Consider the following 23,172-nt stretch of genomic DNA (forward strand, 5'->3'; position numbering starts at 1 on the left):
ACACACATGCACACACGCACACACACATAATAGATGCAGATGGAGAGACAAAAAACACCCAAATAATCAGTGTGCGAAATAATACAATTTATTCAACTGACCTCACATGTTCATTACTATACTCTTATGGACACTGCATGAATAAATAAATAGTAATTTCACTGTCACCAAACAGGTATTTTCAATGTTGCATTAAAAGTAGACTAATTTGTTTCTATATTCTTTTGTTATATACATTTATCACACAAAAATACAGTATAATTGCAATTTACCACACAGAGCCACAAATATACTGTGAGTCAGTCCAACAGCTGACGTAGATTTTTTTGTGTTTCGTTTGTGAATGAACCTAAGCTACGACACACCCATGTCTGCCTTACAAGGCTTATCTGATGAAGAAGAAGGTTTACATTCACATCAAAGTCCAATAAGATTGCCTGGTACATTTTCTTCATGTGGACCCAACACTCTAGCATCAGAACAACAGTCACCCAACTCAGCTTGCACCTAAGGTCAAGTCCACACTGATCTGGAGCAATGAGAAAACACCATTTTGTGTCAGACTGTTTTCTGTACACATTGGTGTTTTTGAAAGGTTGGCCATCAACACAAAAATGCTGAAAACACTTAAATTTCCTAAATAGGCATCGGCAGAACACTTGCATTACTTTGACTGCTATGTTGATTGTTTTAGTTCCAGACAGGATCATGCCGGTATTTATCACATCTTCCGGCTTGTAAATAGCATTCATGTCAACAGCCATCTCATAACGATCGGAATCTTGTATTTTGCTGAAATCCCCAATATAACCGTCAAGGAGCTTTCCACTGAGCTCAAAATTAGGATCTATCCAACCTCAGGGCACAGGGAAGCTCTGAGTTTTCCAAACTACTCATATATGATGTCACAACAAAATGGCAACAGAGTCAACGATAAGCAAACTTTTTCTCTGACTGGATTTTGATTTGAAAATAACTTCAATCTTGAGCTCTCTGTAGTCTTTTATTTTACAATAGTATAGATTCATAGCAGTGTATTCTTAGTTAACTATCATCAGTGACTCTGTTTAGTGAGATGTTTGCTGTCAGTGGACAGATCAATGTTTTTCTATCATTTTGTGTTCATGTCAGTTGCAGTGGACACATTCAGCACGGAGGTCAGACAGAAGTCTGGAAGTCAGAATATCTGACAATCAGTGGAAAGTGCCAGTAAAAACCATGATATTTTCTGGAGAATGGTGACTGTTGAGCTTAAATAAATCTAAATTTAATGTGATTTTCATCATGCATCTTTAACAACCAACAAACCAACTCTGCCCTTCATAAAATTGAGCATATTTTGTTAAAGTAATGGTTAACTAGTGTTATATGTTGATGTAGACTTGAAGAATTGTCATGTTAGGTCACTGCCTTTCCCTGTTTACTTACTTTATTTTCCAGCTGTCATATTATGGGAATCTTTACTACAGCTACGTTCCTTACCATATGAGGTGAATGTGGATGAATGAGGTGAATGTTCGAAAAGCTCTCTTTATAATGGATGAATAGGTGTTTTAGTGTAGACAGAGTATCAAAATGGAACTGTTGTGTTTTCAGATTTCTCTTGATTAGTGTGGATTTGACCTAAGGTTAACTTGGTGGTGTGACGTCAAACCCGCATCTGAGAAACAACTTTAATTAGGCCTACACCTTTTTTCAGAGGAGGCATTGAGTCTACCAGTTGTTCCAGTTCTTCTGCTATACAATTTATAAGGTTTCTCACAAAATATACCTTTTAAATTACTTTATTAATCCCACATGAGGGATATTATGCATGCTCTGACTGGCTCCTTGGTCAGCGCAACAGAACACCTAGGTTAAGTGTCTTGCTCAAGGATACTTCAACAAATATGGCTGCACAGAGGAACAAGTCCCCTTCCCTCTCCAGTTGCAGTGACATCCCCACTAAGCACTAGGCTATCCTGCCGACTTAATTGAAAAATTATTTTGACAGTTGCCATTCATTACGAGTGCCGTTTTGGAAACAACACCCCACTGCTGAGATGACCCTTAAATTAAGGCGATTCAATAGATTGAAAGAGACTACATACAGATACCAACAAACCACAACAACGCTGACATTAGGCGGGCAAACAGTAGTCAACTGGACAACAGAAACACTTAACAACGCAAAAATCACTGCATCAACTGATTTCATTTTCCCTGTACAGTGCAGCAGTCCGCCAAGTAAACATCCAAACCTGGGAACACTTTGCATGTTGCAACTGTAAAGACTGCCACTGGTAAATGTATGTGTAATGGGTTGCTCTATCAATAGCAGCACTGTTGCCTTTGCAATATAAAAGCACTAGTTGGTGCTGCTTGTCATCACAGTATAACACACTGTAAAACAAACACCTCTGCTTTGCACCTAACCTTTTTACAGCACAAATAAAACATCCTGTGGCCAATCAGATGGGTATTGGATCAATGGTGACTAGAGCTATCGATACCGTCTCCAGAGGAGCAATCATTTCCTGTCTCTGCTAACCTGCTGTGGCTTGCCAGTCAATAAACATTTAGGATGAGGAAAAAAAAACATCATAGAGACAAACGTTAAAAATAGCCTCCGTGAGACCATTTTAACCTTATAATAGTTGTTTTTCTGCACAGTGATCTCAGTTCCCACAGAAGAGAGTGACTACTCAATTTTATGTAGCCACCATTGTTATGATTAATGATCAATGATCAATTCTAATATTAAAACACTCTCTTGAAATACATTATTGCACTCTTTTCAAAGCCTATCCACCAGCAGAGGAAAGTTTTGGCACATGTTCAGTCTAATTTAGATTTAAATATGTGGCTACACTGTGGTGGAGTTTAACATTGGTGGTACAAAGTTCTTACTGTCCTGTGTCTAGCATGTATGACAGTAAGATCAATAAGATTAAGAGCACGGTGAACAACACAAATATGGCCTAAAAAATCGATTGGTCCTCAAGTTAAAAACAATGATTCATATTAACTGCCAAATCAGTGTCTCTATGTCCAATGCGGATATTAAAAATATTATTGCTCTATTGGTAAATTTAGTCCTAAGCAATGAAGACCAACTCAAAGCAGGTTTCAGGAGCATCCACACACACATTAACACTCATACAAACACACATATACACTGCTGTGTAGACATATTTCCTTGGTTAGATATTGCACTTTTCTCATCTGACTTACAGCAGCTCCTTGTCGACCTCCTGATAGTGAGATAGACGTCCACTGGCCTCTTGTCATTACTTTGTCTTTACAAATCCCTCCATTCAACTGTAGCAGCACTTAAAATAAACTGAAATGGTAGTGGTTGGATATTTTTCATCGTAAAGAGCAAGAGGGACTCATCGACATGATTATTATTGGGATGCTTCACACAGCTGAGGATCTGAGTGTAATGACAGTCAATTTCCTGGTTCTAGGCAAGGAATCTCAAAAAAGGAGGAAGCACCATGTCATCAGCATAAAACACACTTGTGGAGTCGCTTGGAAGCCAAAGCAGGACTGATTTGGCTACCAGTGCGGCAGTAGCTACCTTCCTGAAGAATGTTGATGCCTCTTTGACTATTCCTTCTTCTTTAAATTCCTCAGTTCTGGCTTTCTGTGTGTCTTTATTTCTTAGTTTTCATTGTGAAAAGCCTCTGGACTAGACTCCCCATCATCGCTGAGGACCTCGGTGTTGGTGAAGGTCCCCGCCAGTGAAGTACCCAGGGCCTGATTGACTGGTGCCATCTCTGAAAGGATGATGTTGTCATGGTTTCCCACCAGTGTGGTTTTGTCCATGATCTCCTTGCTGTGCTTGGACACCACAGCATCCAGGAAGTCATATTTGTGTGATAGCATACCGCTCTCAAACAAGTACTTTATCAGGTAGGAAAAGACTACATTTGCTAGGAACGATGCTGCCATGGACACAGACTTGAATGGGAATCTTTGCTGGACAAAGTACTCCACATCTCCAGTGAGATGATGGATCTTCTCCTGGGTCACCCAGCCAGGGTAGTAGATGAAAGGAGGGAGTTTGAGGTAGGGCTCCCCTCCACCAATGCGCAGCAAAAGACCAAAGATATAGCCAGCCACCGACCCATAGGTATTAGTGCCTTTGACAAAGAGTACACTGAGGAGCTGGGGAAAGATGATGACGTAGACCAAGTCAGAGCTCAGGTACCACAAGCCGTACACTGTTCCTGTTAGCAACGCCATAGCAGTAGCCAGAGCTCCGAATACAAAGATGGTGATGCGCATGACCCACACAATCTCACGATCTGAAGCCTGTAGGACAGGAGGGAGGGATAGAAAGCAAAGAGGGAGGCCGGAAATGTCGAGAGAACATGGACAAGAAAAGGGAGGTAGAACAACAGATGACAAGTGAATCAATAAATCCTTAAAATAAATATTTGATCAGTAAATAACATTATTTCGTTTAGGATCCAGCCTAGTTCAGATTACCAGAGAACTGACTAACACTCTAACCGTAACAATAATTAGGATGTTCTTAGATACAGACTCTATGTTTCTTTGTTTACCTTGACATGTTTCAACTGCTGTGGATGCTGCAGTCCTCCTGAGAAGAGTCACATGATGTTATCATGAAATTCCTGTCAGCTGGTTCATTCAGGTGTGGTTATCCTACCTGACCCAATAGGATCACCATGCCTCCAGCAGTCTGACAGTCTCATCAGTGTTCCAGGTTTGTGGTATCTGGTAGGCCTCTTCAGATTTCTATCACTTCTAGCTACTACACACCTAGGACACTGTCTTGATGGCATGATGGATAGTGCTGAGGGCATGAGGCATCCTATTGGGTCAGGTAAGATGACCAAACCTGCAAAAACCAGCTGACTGAAAAGGTCACGGTAACACCATGTGACACTTATGAGGAAGACTGCAGGATGCACAGCAGACAAAACATGTCAGAGTAAGCAAAGAAACATACAGTAAAAAACATTCTAACTTAATATATAAACTGAGACTAAAAGAACCTTTTTGGATTATCAACAATAATTGTAAAACTCATTCTGAGTAAACCCAAAAAATGTTTTGAACTTTTTTTTTTAACTTCAAATTAAAATGGAAACTTTGAATTTAGATGTCTTGGTTTTAATTTTTTTCCTCTATTTGTGAGTCTGAATTTCCCTTGTATCTAGTCTTCAATGGATTTTCGGACTTGGGCAAGCCTGGTTTTGCATGTTCAGCCAATAAGTACAGAGTATTCTGTTTTCAGTCTTATTTCAAGAAAGCACATATGATACATTTGTATGCCACTGAGATAGAACTAAAAGAATTTATTTAGTTATTGATTGGTTGACTGATACTTGCATCTGCTTGCTTGACCTATGTAAGATATGGTGCTCTTACCGATTGCCGAAAGGCGAGTTTATAGATGTTTCTGGCAAACATGGAGCTGGCTGAGAGAATGGATGAGTCGGCTGACGACATGACAGCAGCAGACACCGCCCCCAGGCCAAAGAAGGAGATGTAGGGTGGACAGAGGTGTTGAAGCACTATGGGAAGGATCATGTCTGATTCATCCTTGTCTTTGGGAGGGATAGCTCCATATGAGGTCTGGTTCCAGTCTGGTACACCACATAGGAAATAAAGTAAAAAATTAATCAATTGTTGTAATATATAGTAAAGATATGTTTTATCCATTTTTCTTTTTGAATTATCATTCCTTATGTGTAAATGCCTCCTACACTGTATTATTATGATTTTACTCTAGTGGATTATTTTAAGGAGGAGGAAAGAACAGTAAAAAACTTCGCACATCTATTCCTCGGGCAGGTGCGTCGGAAAAGGACAAACCAGTCCAAAGTAATTGAAGGATAAATTCCCGCACACTGGCCAACTTCCAGAATAAAGAGTTTATTGCGACGTTTTGGTCATAGACCTTTTTCAAGCAAATGTTTGTGCCAACAAAAGAAGCCATCTTAAATAGGAGTGGCTGTGTGACTCCAACCAATCACTTTTTGCACACGTCTGATATCAGACGTGTGTCTGACAAGCTTCTTCTCTGTCTTTTTCTCTCTTTCTTCCATCTCTCCATCCTCTGGAGGACTACAGTATATCTCTTTCTGTCTCTCCCTCCTTTGAATGTTAACGAGCAATGTTTGATTAATGCTGGCACACATGTAACAGCTTCAGACTAGCCAAATTAATTAGTTCTTCAGATGTAATATTCACTGACTCGGCATGGTCTGATGGCGCTCTCCTCTCTCCTGTCCGGAGTGACAGGATCCGTCTGCTGCTGTTTACCCTCCGGATACTGTATACATCTGCATTTACACAGCTGATTTAAGCTGCTGTGGTGTAAACAAGCTAATAAGGGATGGTGCTCCCTTTGATCGAACTTCCCTCAGTTTGAATAAAGGATCCAATTCTTGGATGTTTCAATTGTCCTGTGATGTTTCATTAAAGGCAGAATGAGTCATTTGTTGGTTTGTTAAGGCAACACTCAAAGTTGGCACCTCCTCCCTGGTTAAGCTAACCACTGGCCAGCATCCATCTGTCCAAAACAGATCAACCACAGGTATATGTGTGTGTGTGTGTGTGTGTGTGTGTGTGTGTGTGTGTGTGTGTGTGTGTGTGTGTGTGTGTGTGTGTGTGTGTGCGTGCGTGCGTGTGTGTGTGTGTGTGTGTAAATGTGTTCTACGTCCATGACTCTTGCAATATCGGTGTGTGTTTATTTACACAGGGTGATTGAGAAAGGTTAGCGTTAAACATTTTATCGGTTTGAAGACATTTGAGGACGTAAAATTGTCCCTGGGGAAAAGTTTGTTTTACAATGATCAGTTCTATTATTCATTTGAAAGGCGTTCTTGATTGGACCAATTGGCTATACTAAGAACTATTCTGAAAAAGTTCTTGGTTAGTTAAAGTTATTGGAAGAACCATTTCTGGTTCCTCAAACAACTTTTTTGATGGTCCTTGGACCATAATTTGTTTTCTTTGAAGAACTATTATAGAAATGGTTCTTTGAAAGACTGTAGTCTGAAAGTCTGAGAGATTCTTTGTGGAATCAGAAATGGTTCTACTGTAGCACCACACTATGAAGAGTGACATTTTGGCTCCAGCTGACATCTTCATTTTTCCAGTAAGAAATGACAATTAACTGCCATTTCCATGTATCTTTTCTCTTCTTTCTTCTTTGAAGCAACCATCGCTGGCTCTTAAATTAAATGCGTTTTATGACTCTTTTTATGGCACTTTCAAGCCATTTTTAAAAAGCAAAAGAACCATGATCTAAAATGTACTTCGTGGAACCAGAAAAGATTCTCCTATGGCATCATTGTGAAGAATCATTTTTGGCTCAAGCTGGCACCTTTACTCTTCTGTGGATGACACTGTAAAGCTACTGAATATCAACACACAAAATATGTGCTATTGCTGACTTCATTCCAAAAACACCAGCACTGACATGGAAAATGCATTCTGGCCATACCCATGTGTGTAAACGTGTGTGAGTGTCTGAGTGTATTTACCAGTGGAGGCCCCTATAGCTCCTATGAGGACTGAGGGGACGGCCATGACAAGACAGCCAAAGGCAGCGAGGAAAGAGAGAACCTGGGCGTAGGTAGCTGAAGAGGCAGAAAGAACCCGTTGAAAATAGACCTGCCAGGGAATCCCCCCCAACATCTAGAAACAGAAACACCATAGTAAATACAGACACCAAACCAGCTGTAAGCCAGACCATCATTAAGACAGTACTGAATCTCTAACTTTCTTTACTTCAACTATCACAAGGTCACAAAGTCATGAATGATCAAGCGCTGGCTTACCAGCAAACAGAAGTTGTCTGCCCAGAGCCATTTGTCACCGGGCTCAATTTTCCCCAACCAAGGTGACTGGTATATCGCTTCCTTGGCTGAGACACCGATGTCGGACACCGCAGGGTTGGACAGAGCAAAAGGTACGCTGATCCACTGACAGGGGTTGGAGTGGGGATAAAAGGGTTACCAGAATATCAGAAAGTAGTATTAATATAGCATAAATACTGTATTGGGTGATATCAATATGTTCTGTCCATGGCTTGAAAATGTTTGATATCACTTTCTACAAGACAGACCAGTGTATGGGTTTGATAATATATGGGGCTGATATTGGTGTCTAAGACATGGGACAGTGAGTGGTTGTCTAGGAATCAGAGGATTCCTGGTTATTCCTGTTATTATGACTTATAATGCAGAGTTTTAGTGTGTTTAATTCTTGGATTCTTTTGGGTGTTTTTGGCATGAAAACTGACAAATGTAAACATATTGAAAACTGGCACAAATATTGGCTACTGATTGCTTTGAGCTAAAAGTATTGGCATCAATACTGGACTTGAAAAACTTGTACTGGTCAAACCCTTCTTAGTAGCGTAATCTAAGGAGACATTCAATCGGACTATCATCCACTCACTGACACAGCTACAGTCCCTGGCTGGGTGAGCATTGATCCCAAGGTGAAACTCACCAGGCCCACAAAAATACAAAACAGCTGGACCACATCTGTGTAGGCCACAGAGTAAAGGCCTCCAACCAGGGTGTAGAAGATAGCAATCAGGGCTGAGATCACCACTGACATGTTGATGTTGATATCCACAATCACGCTCAGAGTGGCCCCTGTGTTGAACAAGAGATATTTTTTACTTAAAGCAAAATTGAGTCGTCCTGGGTTGTATAGTTACCTGGACATTAACCTCATTAATTGCTCAGTGCTCCCCTGGGAAGCTTATCCAGTATATTGTATTTGTTCTTTCCATTTATTTCATGAATGCAGCAAAGCAGCTGCCAAAATAACACTTTTACAACGGAAACAAACATAAACAAAGTAGATTATGTCAGTATAAAAAAATGTAAGTCCAGGTACCCATTTTTTGAGGAAATTAAATCTATCTTTTTTTTTGTTATTTTTCTATTCAAATTGAAAAGTAGATCTCAGAGGTAGTATCTGTAGGAAACTTTTGCATATTAATCTCACACCAAGAAGAAACGACTTGATGGTACTTTAACAAATAATTACACAGAGAAAGTGTATTAATGTTCTTTATATAGGCATATCCACTATGTTTATGTTTGTTTATGTCCTAAAAGTGTTTTGGGAGCTGTTTTGCTGCACTGTTGAAGTGAATGGAGAGACAAATCCAGTATTGTGGATTATCAGACCATGGGAGCACGTAGCAACTAATGAGGATATTTCACCATCATGTGGACTCATATAACACCCAGGGAACTATACAACCCAACACCTGGTGATTATAAAGAATTCTATGGCATTAGAAACATATTGTATGTATACAGTGAGGGCATAATAACTTTTCCAACCAAAGAGCGATGTGATAAACACTATGTGAAAAAAATTCATTGGGTTGGATACTTAATGGGGCAAATGTGTAGTTAAGGACATAATATTACAATGAATCAAATTTTTGAAATGTTGTGTGATGATTATATTTTGAGAAAAATTTAGCTATGCTTCCAAAGATCTTTGTCCCCCTTTCCAATGTGTCACAACACACCTCCAATATAGTCCTGCCCAAATTTAAAGTTGAATACTTGAATTAGTCTACCTACTCTTTTCCAGTTCCCAGTAAAGTGTGTGAACTGAAGGTAACTCTGTGACATTCACTGCAGGTACTGTCCAGATTCAAACAAGCTGTGTTAATGAATGGCGAACTGGATCATTATCCTACAGTGAAGGCGCTGACCTTTAAGAGATCATGTCCTGTGATCACTTACCTAGGGCAGATAAAATGGCTGCAGACCAGAAGATTTCGCCCATGAGTGCAGGGATGAAGAGCAGGCCACCCATTCTCTCCCCATACAGCTGCTGGAAGGGATCAAGCATGGTGACGTATCCACGCGAGCGCATGGGCTTGGCAAAGAAAAGGCCACCTGAATGATGCCAAACATTGAGGCAAAACAATCATAAGCAGTCATTTTAGGGAGCTTAATTTGTTAAAACCTGATTCATTATACCACAACCATGTCTTTGTCTGTGGTATTCAAGTAGTCTATAGTGACCTTTTTGTATTTGGTGGTACTGTTTTAATGTTGTACTTTAACAAGGGACTTACAGTTTGATTGTAGTATTTGTACAGTATCTATCTATTATCTACCACATTGATATACTGTAATTCTTTCTGCATACGACAAATCAATGAACAGATTGGGATGACATTTTAGTAACCTTTCATGGAAGAGTAGAAACCCACCTCTCAGTTAATCAATTAATAAACCTCTCTGGCTCCACCAATGAATTAATGCATGACATAATGATTCTGATTTGTTAAATAAAATACTAGTGAATTAGAGTAAGGAGCCTTTAAAAAAACATCTCTTTTAGGTACAGAGGATCTTACCTACAACCAGGCTGAGAGCGTAGCCAAAAGGAGCCTGAGCCCAGGCCAGGCCAAAGTCTGGCAGGTACACATACTCAGCTGTCCCGTTAATGTAGCCCCCGCCCACCCAAGTGGCTGAAAACCAAGAGGAAGAAGAAAAAAAGAAAAAGAAGAAGAAGCAAGAATCACATGCCTGGCTTGACTGGCCTCATGATGCATCAGCTGCTTCCATTCACATTGGCTACATTTAATGGCATCTAGGGGCAAGGATGGCACTCACCGTGTAGCCTGAGTCCATTTTGATTTCGTTTTTACAACTGAATCTTGAACATGGAACATGGACAAGAGGGAATCTATTTGCAATCAGTCAAATCTCATCAGGGGGAGATTTTGGTACCAATGTTGCTGATCCCTTGGTGTCAGATGACTAATAATTGATCACACTGACCACATAGCCTAATGATGTCTCATCAATATGTAGTCATTTCTCCATTTTGTCCCAGGACTTTAAAGAATGGTGAGCATTAATTGGCTTTCCCCAAAGTGACAAGGGCAAGTCTGTAAAACTGGACAAAGTTATGGGTTATGGAGAGGTTTCCCAACTCTTCACTGACTACACAAAGTAAACTAACAAAAGCACTTACAGCTACCCTCCCCTCAGCAACTGATGATGAAAACCCTCCAAAAAAAAAAAAAAAAAAAAAAAAAAAAAAAAAAAACTAAAGGTGCGCGGACTTTTTTTTTTTTTTTTTTTTTATCAACTCACCCGTCATTGTGAATCCACCGACGAACAGCCCGATGTCCCTACCGCCTACCATGATGCTCTCGCTCCGATCCGTGCCCTCGCCGACCCCAGAGTCCTTGTTCTTCCACGCGGCCCAGATGCCCACGAACAGAATGAGCACGTAGAAGACCACGATGGCCACGAGACCCTCCGCGTGGATGGCCATCTTCCCGCCGACCGCTCCCCGTTTCACCCGCCCGCCGAGATCAAGCTCTAGTGCGCGCTGAGAGCTGGAATGTCATGGAGAGAACCTGGAGGAAATGGGAGAGATTGGGAGAGAAAGAGAGAGAGAGAGAGAGAGAGAGAGAGAGAGAGAGAGAGAGAGAGAGAGAGAGAGAGAGAGAGAGAGAGAGCAAACTTGGCATTAAAAAATAAAAAAGAAATCAGGTTGGATGTAAAATTGGTACTGCAACCAAAAGGATTATTTATCAAAGATATGAACCCATGCAGTTTTGTGTGTAGTTTTCTTGGTCTTTCTTTCTAGTACAATTACAAGATCAGATATTAAGGGACATAGCTAAAGACAAAAAAAAAAAAAAAAAAAAAAAAAAAGAATGGTGACTGCCACACCTTTTCATACAGGTTCTCACAAGCTTTACATGGTGTGTCTGCAGTGGGCAGACTTTCCTCAGCTGTAGGCTACCCCTTCCATGCGCGTTTTGCGGGAAACATTAAGAATGGGACCATGATGGATTTTAGAGAGATGATTTTCCACGTATCCAATTTTTAACTTTCTGTTACAGTCATAAAACGTGCAACATCAAAATTGGGCTTGCTTAATAAACGACACAGAGACGCCCATTGCTTTCAAGTGAATGAATGTAAACGAGTTGACTCTAAATTCTGCTGACACATCTTTTACGCACGCACAGGCTATAGCATGTAGTTTCTGTTATACAGCTGAAAAAGAGCTGGCTTCATATACATACTGTAGTTAATTGAAACCTTCTTTTCATGAAAACCATATTAACTCATGCATATATTTAGTGCGTGAACCCAGAGAATTGGTCATAATTAATATAATTGTTGATGCTATTTTCATTTCAAACCCCAAGGGTTTAGAGTCGCTTTAAAAGAGAGGGGGGGAAATCATCAATTATTTAATATTTGCCAAGTGCAACTTTTTTTTTATGAATAACACCAGCATTACTGTAGAAAAAACAGGGTGAAATATGGATTTTGATATGCATTTAATAAGCCTTCTACCAGTGGCGTCAGTTCACTAAACCCCAGTCACATTTTGGCACATAACAGCCTTTTTTGACACTGTATAGACTAACTTTCTGGGTGATGACTGAAATATATTATTTGGTCCTTGTAATAAGGAATAGACCATTGGTTGTGAATACTCTACTCATGTTATGTTTTTAGATATAACTTCCAGTTGATGATACTGTGTTTTTCCTTGATCTTCACTCACTGTTTTAATAACTTTTAAAAATGGGAAGAATACATTTAGACTCACTCAGTGAAATGTATGAAGAGTGGATACACCATGCCATATCCGATTGATGCCCGTGGAAAAGGGAAACGAAGAGCCGGCGCTCCATCATGTGTCATCAGAACAAATGATTTGAATCAATCAAGTTAAAAAAAAAAAAAAAAAATACCAGACCTGTCACTCACTATGTTGATTATGTAAGTTCATAATGCAACAGCTTTTCTTTTGTCAGCTTCGAACACGGGGCTGAAGAGTGTCTTGTAGTTGTCGCCACTTTAATTAATTACCGATATTTCTTACCGCCATAATTCTGGAGGAGAGAGGCGTTAAGTCTAATCCATCTTCAACTTAATTTGAAAATAAGTGCGCATTTGATCATTCAAAAATCTGAACCGTCAGGCGGGATAAACCTGTGTTGCTGTCGTGCGTAAAAGTCGTTTCATGCTTTCCAAACGGGATTCACCGCCAGGAAACTCCGACCAAGAAGCAAAAAAGAGACCTAAAACGGATGGATAAGGTTTTTTTGTGCGTCGTGCTGCATCACCCGAATCAAAGCTGGCTTTTCAGCCCCCCTTTACGCTGACAGCATTGGTTCCAAGAGGCCAGGACTGCAGTATTGACTTTCCTTTAAATCAACATCCATCACTATTGTCAAATGCAGTGACACAATTAGTTAAGGAAGAGAAAACCAGAAACAGTCATGCTCTTACCTTTCCTTTGGAGAAACAAGTATAGCTGTAAATATAGTAGGCTAGTTGGACCTACAACAGGGGATTGAAGGAAGTATTGAAAGTGATTTTTTTGGAACTAAATATTGGAACACCACAACGTAATCCTGTACGACGGCCAAACGCAATTCTCCTACGTTGTTTTTAAATCACCAACACACGTCAGACGGAGCGAAAAAGAAGTAGATAGGGAGAGAGAGGGGGAGAGAGAGGGAGAGAGGGGTGGGGTGGGGTTGGGCGGGAGGGGTGGGTGGGTTTATTGGGTGCTGTCAGGGTGGGTAGATGGTGGATGAGTGTCTTCCAGGGCAGGACGAAAATAGCAACTAATTGAGAATAGCATGACGCACAGTATCTCCGGGAAAGCTTTCCAATATCATATCGGCAATGAATGAAAAGCTTTTGCCAGGTTACATTTCAGGGCCTGATTTACGGTCCTGCGCCGGGCCCCGCTTGCATTCCAATTAAAGCTCCCCGGTCATTCTGCATACGCTGCATGGTAAAACCACCGAGGGAGTCAGCCCCATGGATGGAGGGTTATTTTTTTTATATTATGACACCCTTCCTGAATGGGAGTTGTAAGGTTTCTCCACCCAATCCCAAAACCTACAAATAAGCAAATATAGCCTAAATTTCTTGGGACAAAGCGGAACAATGGCTGATGACAGACCAGATTTGTTAGATCAAACAACCATTTTTTTTGGCCATTTTTCCTTATCTTAACGTAAAGATCGTATTAGGAAATCGCTTAGGCCAAGGTGTTCCTTGACATACCAAGTTGATTTCCATCTATCTGTTTCATGTGCGGGTTGCTGAAGGGATTTCCTCAAGCGTATACCCCCCAGAGCGCATTTCAGAGAACATGGTTTGACAGACTTACGAAAAAGAACTACAGTAATCCTATGCAGATTACAATACAAACAGCTGACTAGCTGCTGAACTCCACACACACACACACACAAAGAGAGAGAGAGAGAGTCAGAGAGAGAGAGAGAGAGAGAGAGAGAGAGAGAGAGAGAGAGAGAGAGAGAGAGAGAGAGAGAGAGAGAGAGAGGAATACTTCCAGGGTTATTATAGGAGTCAGAATTCCTAGTCCAGCCGCTGTCCATGGTGCTGAAATCTGCCTGCCATCCAAAACGCAAGAAAACAACTGTTCGTTTTCTCTGCTGCTTCGATATAATTCTTAACAAAACTGATAAAATATTAATATACGGATTTAGTGTTTTTTTTTTTTTTTTTTTTAATTTTTGTTATTTGTCATCTACTACACTTTTAAAATTCTTAGAGCGACATATGGGGGTCAACCGATAATTGATGTTATGGCACTATTGTTTGGCTATAGTATTTCTATACTAGTTTTTAATAGATTTCTGTAGCCTTTCTGTTCCTAAAGTACAGTGTTGCTTCTGCCCAGCAACATAATTTAGTTTCTTGATGTAAGCAGAGATATTGACCAGTTTAATATCAAGTTACTTGCCTGAAATAGTGACAGTTCTCTAATTTAGTGTCTGTGTGGCTGACAGGCTGCCAGACAGAGGGGAGCTCTAATTGGAAGGCTTCCCAACCACCACATGCCCACACGTCTATTAGTTAGGTAGGTAGACAAGCCTGGGATTTAAGCCTTTACGGACACGAGTAATGAATCACATCACAGATATAAACAGACAGGGTCAGAAATTATATCTAGTGAGCTGCAGCATGTGGCAAGCTTTCAAAGAGACAGCTATTTTCATTTTACACATGCCCGTTAAGACTGAGACTGTACGGCTGTTGCCATCTCTGGGTGCTTAAAAAGCTATCCAACACATCAACTGGTAGTTCACGCCACATCTCTACCAAAATGGTGCGCATGAAGTCAAGGAACTTCCAACACCGTCTTAGTAGTATATTGTCGCCATCCAGTGGCTGTTGCAAGCTGTGCTGAGAGCTCTTTTGTATAAGGTAGAAAATTATTTTTGTCCCACAGCTAGTGTGAATGTACTACAATAAATGAAGCTAAAACAGTGCTAAATAGGTAATTAATTAATAAACAAACAAATTAATAAAAAATAATCAAATAAAATTAAATTAATAAACAAACAAATTAATAAAAAATAATCAAATAAAATTAAATTAAAATACAAAAATAAGAAAATAAAACATAACAATACAAAAGAAAAATATACAGAATACAGGTACAAACGTCATCAGTTTAATTAAAAATTATATTACATTATACAAAATTATAAGTTTCCAAGTTTCAGCCCAGTTTGGTCACCTGTTGATATGAATGTTACAGCATAGCATACTGAAACCGTAATTCCTATTACATACAGCAGAAAACTCTTGGCAGGGTTAACTAACTTGATCTGTTAAAAAAAAAAAAAAAATAGAGAAGCCTATTTTTCAGACCTTTTGTAGACAAGAACAAGCCAAAAACCAAGAGCGTATATAAGGACAAAGATATGTTAAGGTTTTTCAAAGTAATGCATGATGAAACTGATTAATCAGCAGAAATCAAGTGTCCCCTAGATGTCTTGTGGCATTTGTCATGCAGAATAGTCTCTCCTCTCAGTTTTGTTGGTATTTGCAGGAATATACTGCCACCTTCTGGTATTTAGTTTTTACACCACTTTTCTGTTTTTCTTCACCCATACATCAGCTAAACAGTCCTCCTCTGCCTTTACTGACTTTAAACTGGAATTTGGAAATTGGAGACCATATGTGCTGATAGAATCCGGGTCAAGGCTTTGCTTGACTCACCTCCAACCTGATAAAATTCAAATGACACTTCGACACTTTGGCAAGTTGTGATACCCTTGCGAATGTGAAATCGGTTCCCTTGCAAATTTGATAAAATGAGGTGCTTTTTCCAAATAAGTATTGTAATACTACCACAAATAGCACTTATTCGTTGGGGCAACATCTACCCACCTGCAGTACGCTTTCTCCTTGACATTAAAATATCCTTTTCCCATTTTTTCACTGTTTGAATTATGGGTACAGAGGGCATGAAAAAATACCCAGAGATATTGAAAAAATAAGGCAGAGAATTGTTTAGCTGACATTTGATGTTTTCATATTTGGTCACTGTTCTTTTACTGTTACTCTGTTAGTATATTCCTCTCTCCTCCTAGACGTAGTCACTGACCCTGTAGCCACTGCTGGAGACGGAGAGAGTTGAGGGGGCACGGTTATCCCTCAGGGCCTCAGGGGACTTGTAAGGAGGAGCAGGGGGATAGATGGTGCTGAAGACGGGGGGAGGATGAGGAGGGTGGGGAGGATGAGGAGGTGATGACGGCTGATTCCTCGGCACAGGAAGGAGATTCCTGGCTGCCATGGCACTGCCACTGCTCCAGCACAGCACCAGTCCTCCAGTCAGACTGAGGCAGGCTGAGGCAAATCCCACATAGACGGCCAGGCCGATCTCGTACTTCATCCCACTGTGGAGGAAGGGGTCGTAGAAGTCCAGGATGACGTCGTTGGTGGTCCAGGACACTGTGACCAGGCAGAGCAGGCCAGCGCAGAGGAAGCAAATCCCCCCGCTAAGCACCAACACAATCTTGACAGACGAACCGTTGGCAAAGTGGGTGCACTTCATCCCCATCACAGACACCAGGGCAGCCAGGGTAGAGGTGATACAGGAGAGCACCATTAGTGCCCGTGCAGCCTAAGTAGAAGAGAATATTTGACTTTTGAATTTGAATTTGAATTTTTGACTTTGGAATGAACCATTTGAAAACCTGAGAAAAAAAATCCTGATATATTTAATTTTAAATTACAAGAAAATTACCACCAAATTACCTCACCTTAAATTACCTTACCTTACTAAGGCACTTCGTCTTTGAACGAAGTAAAATAATTTATTCTTTGAGTAAGGCAACTAAGCAGATCAACGTGCATCGACTCTCAGTCTTCTTCAGGGTCTGACAAACACTTAATTAACTGGAATTATACAGCAGCTGTGGGAGCACACGACTTAATCAGCCAATCAGCCCATCTAGAGATTGATCCAAATTGTGATAACAGCAATAATTATTGTGCTAAATGGTCAAATGATATTATGTTCAAATTATTATTTCTTTACCTTGGACTCAGATTGCGCTGATTTTATGTACAAACATGCAACCCTGATTTCACAGTTAAAGGTCATTCCCTCACCATCAGTCAATTCATCAGTCAGTTGACTGATGAATCAATGATTTGACTGATTGATGTAAACAGTTAAAGAAAATCCATCCATTAGCTAATACTACCTTGGTTAGGGGTTTTACTCCTATAAGGTCAAACTATACAAAAAAATGATATTGTAAGGTGCTTTGGATAAAAGTATCCACCAAGTGGCACGTCTGTGGTACCTGCAGGTCAGGAGGCAGTGCCAGGAGAGATCGGTGCAGCTCACACTGGTAGATGCCCGTGCTGTGCCATACACACTCCATCCACAGGCCCTTCATGTAGGCAGTGGCTGTAATGATGTTGGAGCCCACGTGGGCCATACTGCGCCAGTGAGGGAGCACTGTTGCAACTACAGTACCCAGAAACCCCAGCAGCCCCAGGAAGAAGCCGAGGAGCTGGACAGCCATGCTGGCCATGATTGGCTCACTTTATTTTGGGGGACGGCCACACGACGCGCAGGGTACAAGGTCACACGGTGCTATCCAAACTAGTGCCACTTGAAATCTCTGCAGTGAAGAACTTAATTGGAGGAATTTAAAACATCTTCAAAAGTGCACCAATCTGGCTCGTCAAGCAGAAGCACAGTTACATTTTGGATCCAGGTTTAACGCACAATCCAAAATTATTGACACATTAAAAGTACATTATGAAGTACAACCACAAACAGCCGCCTGAAAAAGAAGCAAAACAGAGCTATAATCCCCCAGGTTGGAGAACAGACTGGAGTCTTCCTCTTATCTCCATGATCCCCAGCAGCACAGTAAATTCCATTGAGCTTGTAGCCAGTCACCGAGCCTGAGCCATCCTTTAAGGGTCTCTGGAGTGTCAGCGGCAATAGCTGTGGAAGCTTTCAGTTCCCTGGCTCCAGTCTCTGGTGAGCGGCGGCTGACTGCATCTGTAACTAATGAGAGTTGCGTTCAGCTTCACCTGTTTAATGTTCTCCTCTGGAGGGCAAACCGCAGCAGTCTATTCGTTAAGTGCCTTGCCGCCCCTTAGGATAGGAAGAGAGAGAGAGGAAATTAAACATTCACAGAAACCACCCGAGCTGAGAGAGCTGAGAGTACTGTTACAAACCACTAACTTTGAAATGACAAAGGTTTTTCACAGCTCTGCAGGGTATTCTAGGGCAAGAGGTTTAAATGACTTAATGACAGAGCATTTCCAGCTTTAGGGACTAATTTGTGGCCATAATAACAATAATAATGATAATGACAATATTAATAATAGGCCTGATGATATTATGTTAAATTTAAAAGTCCACACCAGTGATTTGGCATGTTTAGCATAATGTATTAACTCCACGTTCCTGCTGATCTTTTCTCAAAGTAAGCAGTCATATTTTAGAACTGCCACATCATTTTTCCTCCCTTTTATCCAGCCGTTGGTTTCCAGTCATTCCTCTATGATATACAAATGAACTTTCAGAGACTTTAGACTTTCTTCACACCAGTCTCTGAGGAAAATAGTCCCCACAGGCTTAACCAGCCAATTATCAGTTGTGTAGTTTATGAATGGTGACGACTTTGTTAGTTGCAGAGGAAGAACATTATAAGGTCGACGTATGTTTGAAAATTGAGGAATTTTGATCAAATGTTGTGAAATCTTTAGTACCCCTGCATAATTTGCCAAATGGTTTGTTGGTCCCTTAATTTCTAACTTTTGCTCAACTGGCATGTAAAAAAAAAAAAAAAAGATTTGACACTTATTGGCCCCTACTCTTTCAAAATTACAAGACTGTCAGCTAAGGCACTGAAAGCTCAGTTATGGCTTTACTATCCCCTCCCCACTGAGCAAGACCCTGTGTGAAATCCAAGGGTAGTTAAGCATTGACTCGCACTGACTCTACTTTTCCTTCCTCCTCCACATGTTGAACAAAATGTTCTCTGAGAGAAATGATCTCAAATCAAGAACTGGCTTTTTCACAAGAAGACTCACAGGCCCAATTTTTGAAAACACTCACCAATATAAACTAGCTGCAGGCTTGGCATGACTCACTGCCGATCATAATAGAATATATTCCCAACAGAAATCAAACCTCTTGAAATCCACAGTGGCTTGTGTTGGACAGTGGATTGATATGGAGTGGCTTATCATGAAATTAACCTTTATTCTTTCGCATGACAAAGCAAAAGTGAGCACATATAAACCCTTTGTTTAGCCTGCTTCAAAGAGCACTGGCTGTTTCCCAAGACTGATTATCGTTTAGTGTGTGACCTGGCCTCTCCCAACAGGAAAAACATCCCAGACACAAGCCTCATTGTCCTTACTGATTGACTATTCTAGAGACATGGCAAGTGAGTGAGCGGAACACAGGCCAGGCTGTGACAAGCATCACTGGGTTCACCATTTTCCACCAAAATGTAGCACACTGAAGGCCAGAACACAATGTAATAATTACCATAATCTTTTGTGAGTGTTACTATAAATATTCTTGAATGAGAAAATGCAAACCGCCTTGCTTTATGCACTTCCCAACTGCAATTTTATTAGGTTCTAAACAGTGCACACTCTCATATCAACACACTGTCAGAAAAACAAGTACAGTAGGAGTCCATTTCTGTCCCCCCAAGGTACAGTCTACACACGTGTACCCCCCTAGGGATAATTATTGGACCTCAAGGTATTTATGTGAACCTTTTTCACAGCCAAAAAGGTACATATATGTTCCCAAGCAGCAAAAGATACATATATGTACTGTTTCCTCTAAATGTTAAGGTGCAATATCAGGAGACAGAGTTTGCATGATATGAAATAAGTTTAGCAGATTTGTGGATGTGAAAAATAGGTAGGACAGTTACACAATTATGGTAGCCTGGCCCCTATAAAGTACAAACCACAAGGGTACAAATAAGTACCATATGTCAAGGGTACAAAAGATGTACCTTAGAGGGTACTGCCCCACTGACACGCCGCTGTACCCCTCAAGGTACAATTATGTGCTTTATTTTCTGAGACTGTATAGAATAAAAACTCTTCATAATACTCACCAGCAAGGTTACACCAGGATTACAGAGCCCATAGCTGCAGATGTCCAGATGGTGCATTCAGCCTGTGAGAGTAAAAGATGTATTTGGAGGAGATCCAGAAACACAGGGCCATTTCTTCCACCTTGACCAGCTCCCTCCATCTCTGCCACAAAAGTGAAAGTTATGTGTGTGTGTGTGTGTGTGTGTGTGTGTGTGTGTGTGTGTGTGTGTACAGCAGATTTGTCAGATATGTCACTGTCCAGTGTTACATATCACCATCATCCTCATCATCATTACCCCTGCCAAACTCAGGGACGTCAAGTCAGTGTGAAAGGCAGTTCCAGCGCTGGCTGTTTGCTCCAGACAGATGAACAGGGCCGATGTTACTGTGGAGCCAGAGGCAGAGCACAGCGGCCAATCAGAGGCAGATGAGACGTCGGCCTGACTGGTGGTGCTGTTACCGTCTCAACCAGCTCAGCTCACTGCAAAGGGATCTGCTGGCAGTGAACATGAATAATGAAATGAATGAGTGAAGGAACCAACCGAGGGCAGGGTGATATGGACAAAATCAAATATCACAAAATCTTCAGCTGAAAACCTCGAAATTGTGACATAGTAGAGATAGCCACTGGTGTTTCTACTGATGCAGAGATTTTTGATAAACATCATCGATAATTTGAATACGATAACAAAGCAGGTAGAGGTAAATACACGTTACACCTACAGGAGGTTTTCTGGCCTCCCATTCTAAATCCATAGGCTTTAATATGGAGTTGGTCCCCCTTTGCAGCTGGAACAGCTTCCACTCTTCTGGGAAGGCTCTCTACAAGATGTTGGAGTGTGTCTGTGGGAATTTTTGCCTGTTCATCGGAAGAGAGGGCCTGGCTCGCAATCTCTCTACTTCATCCCAAAGGTGTTGGATGGGGTTGAGCTCAGGACTCTGTGTGGACCGCTCAAGTTCTTCCACACCAAACTCAACCAGCCATGCCTTTATGGAGCTGCTTTGTGCACTGGGGCTCAGGCATGCTGGGACAGAAAAGGGCCTTCCCCAAACTGGTCCCACAAAGCTGGCAGCAGAAAATTGTCCCAAATGTCTTGGTGAGCTGAAACATTAAGATTTCCCCTCACTGGAACTGAGGGGCCGAGGCCGAGCCCAGAAACACCAGCCCACAGCGTTATCCCTCCTCCACCAAACTTTACAGTCGGCACAATGCAGTCAGGCAGGGAACTTGCTTTACACCGCTCCATCCGACGCTTGGCGTTGTGCTTGGTGATGTAAGGCTTGCATGCTGCTACTCGGCCATGGAAACCCACGCCATGAGGCTTTCGGTGCACAGTTTTTGTGAATAGTTTGTGAGAGCACCAACAGTCATCCCTCTAGTATCACTGCAATATCAATACCAAGGTCAACAATATCATATTTGATTTTGTCCTTATCGCCACAAAAGTATTATGATATGTAAAATCCCAGATAATATCTAGTTTCACATTATAATATTGATAAAATATCAATATATTGCCCATTATCCAATATTATGTAATAAGTCTAATATAAGCCTTAACCAAGCAAAAAAGGGGCATATGTAATGATATATCATTTATACATGAAATGCAATGCTCAGTTTCCCAAAACATTACAAAACAGATAACCTGAGCTGACCCTGCCTGACTATACTGTATGCTTTGTGTGTGTGTGTGTGTGTGTGTGTGTGTGTGTGTGTGTGTGTGTGTGTGTGTGTTACATGCACCGACCCTGGTGAGGTGGAGTCTTCTGAAATCCATCTTTTTCCTTTGTGGCTCCTTACACAGCTCTTTCTTCTCTCTTTAACTCTCTAAAGAAGAATAAACTACTGCAGAATTATCTTGTCCGTCCTCCCAGTTCTCAGTATATTGATATGTAGTATTCAGCACTGCGTGTGAGTCCTATAGTGAAAGGATTATCCTCTCTGGGGGTTTGCCTGTGAGAGACGCCATTTTAATGCTCAACGCTTAATAGCCTTAGTTACACAGAGTAATCCTGTGATTAGCAGGTGAGCATTGCTGGTCTCGTGTGCACTGTGCTGCAGGATAACCCAGCCAGGGCTGTGTGTGCAGCCCAGGCCTTCTCAACCATTTTCATGTTCCACTGACATTTTAGCTTTATTTCAAGACACGTGGATTTTAACAGTCCATATAGTACAGAAATAACAATATGATGCATAATGAGTATCAGTGTATAAGTGAATATAGGTAAAGTTGTGACAGCTTTAGCAAGAATAGGACAAACGTCCTCCCGCTGGGTTGCACCCTTCCATAACTCTATTCAATATTTGACTATATGACTATATCAGCCAAAACCCTGGAGGGCTCGGCAGCACATGACCTAACACTTAGGTTCAAGCCCTTTCATAACAAGCATATCGCAAAAAGACAAAAAATTAGCCTATCTAGAGCTTATCCACAGTCAATTGCAGAACATGATGATGAAATGCAATAAACGTCCCTAATTTCAAGAGGGAGTTGAGTCCAGAGATAAGGAGCTTGGTAGGAGATCCTTTTGCTGCCCGCTGTTTGTCCTTGATTCTATGGACAGTAAAGTCCTATAATCAGAGGGTTTGAGGGGGAACATAAGGGACGATGTCACTGGATAAATATGATGAAGCAAGCCTATCGATTAAATGCTCATAAAAGCACCTTAAAGTCAGATTAGACCTCACTTGGACTGGGATCCAGAAGAGCATAACAGACTGACTGTGATCAAGTTCCCTATTTCT

General features: G+C 41.1%; 2 protein-coding genes across 6 annotated transcripts; both read right to left on the reverse strand.

The window, feature by feature from the left end:
• Positions 1-1,297: 1,297 nt before the first annotated feature.
• Positions 1,298-14,254, reverse strand: LOC115379417 (high-affinity choline transporter 1-like). The gene is made up of 9 exons (XM_030080068.1): positions 14,240-14,254; positions 11,115-11,298; positions 10,370-10,483; positions 9,747-9,902; positions 8,482-8,630; positions 7,806-7,949; positions 7,509-7,662; positions 5,386-5,603; positions 1,298-4,299 (listed from the first exon to the last, which is right to left on the reverse strand). The coding sequence occupies exons 2-9, from the start codon at positions 11,296-11,298 to the stop codon at positions 3,646-3,648; spliced, it is 1,773 nt and encodes a 590-aa protein (XP_029935928.1). The 5' UTR covers positions 14,240-14,254; the 3' UTR covers positions 1,298-3,645.
• Positions 14,255-15,467: 1,213 nt separating this feature from the next.
• LOC115379958 (claudin-14-like) lies at positions 15,468-22,393 on the reverse strand. Of its 5 annotated transcripts, none has more exons than XM_030080951.1 (5): positions 22,172-22,393; positions 20,717-20,913; positions 20,441-20,582; positions 17,636-18,444; positions 15,468-16,947 (listed from the first exon to the last, which is right to left on the reverse strand). In XM_030080951.1, exons 4-5 carry the CDS (start codon positions 17,867-17,869, stop codon positions 16,411-16,413), a joined length of 771 nt encoding a protein of 256 aa, XP_029936811.1. In that variant the 5' UTR covers positions 17,870-18,444; positions 20,441-20,582; positions 20,717-20,913; positions 22,172-22,393; the 3' UTR covers positions 15,468-16,410. The 5 variants fall into 5 exon arrangements, with proteins under 5 accessions (XP_029936811.1, XP_029936812.1, XP_029936813.1 ...); XM_030080952.1 differs by having other exon boundaries at positions 20,717-20,916; XM_030080953.1 differs by lacking the exon at positions 22,172-22,393 and adding an exon at positions 21,018-21,258 and having other exon boundaries at positions 20,717-20,916.
• Positions 22,394-23,172: the final 779 nt, after the last annotated feature.

The sequence above is a fragment of the Myripristis murdjan genome, chromosome 21 (genome assembly GCF_902150065.1).
Source record: "Myripristis murdjan chromosome 21, fMyrMur1.1, whole genome shotgun sequence".
NCBI classification, from domain to species: Eukaryota; Metazoa; Chordata; class Actinopteri; order Holocentriformes; family Holocentridae; genus Myripristis; species Myripristis murdjan.

What these genes read in the sequence shown, in the direction of transcription:
- LOC115379417 (XM_030080068.1), bottom strand. Translation starts at nt 11,298, where the DNA reads ATGGCCATCCACGCGGAGGGTCTCGTGGCCATCGTGGTCTTCTACGTG. An exon ending in CGCTCTCAGCCTGGTTGTAG is followed by an intron (nt 9,903 to 10,369) that starts GTAAGATCCTCT and finishes GGCATCATTCAG; the next exon opens with GTGGCCTTTTCTTTGCCAAG. An exon ending in AACTCGCCTTTCGGCAATCG is followed by an intron (nt 4,300 to 5,385) that starts GTAAGAGCACCA and finishes CCTGTCCTACAG; the next exon opens with GCTTCAGATCGTGAGATTGT.
- LOC115379958 (XM_030080951.1), bottom strand. Translation starts at nt 17,869, where the DNA reads ATGGCCAGCATGGCTGTCCAGCTCCTCGGCTTCTTCCTGGGGCTGCTG. An exon ending in CACTGCCTCCTGACCTGCAG is followed by an intron (nt 16,948 to 17,635) that starts GTACCACAGACG and finishes TCTTCTACTTAG; the next exon opens with GCTGCACGGGCACTAATGGT.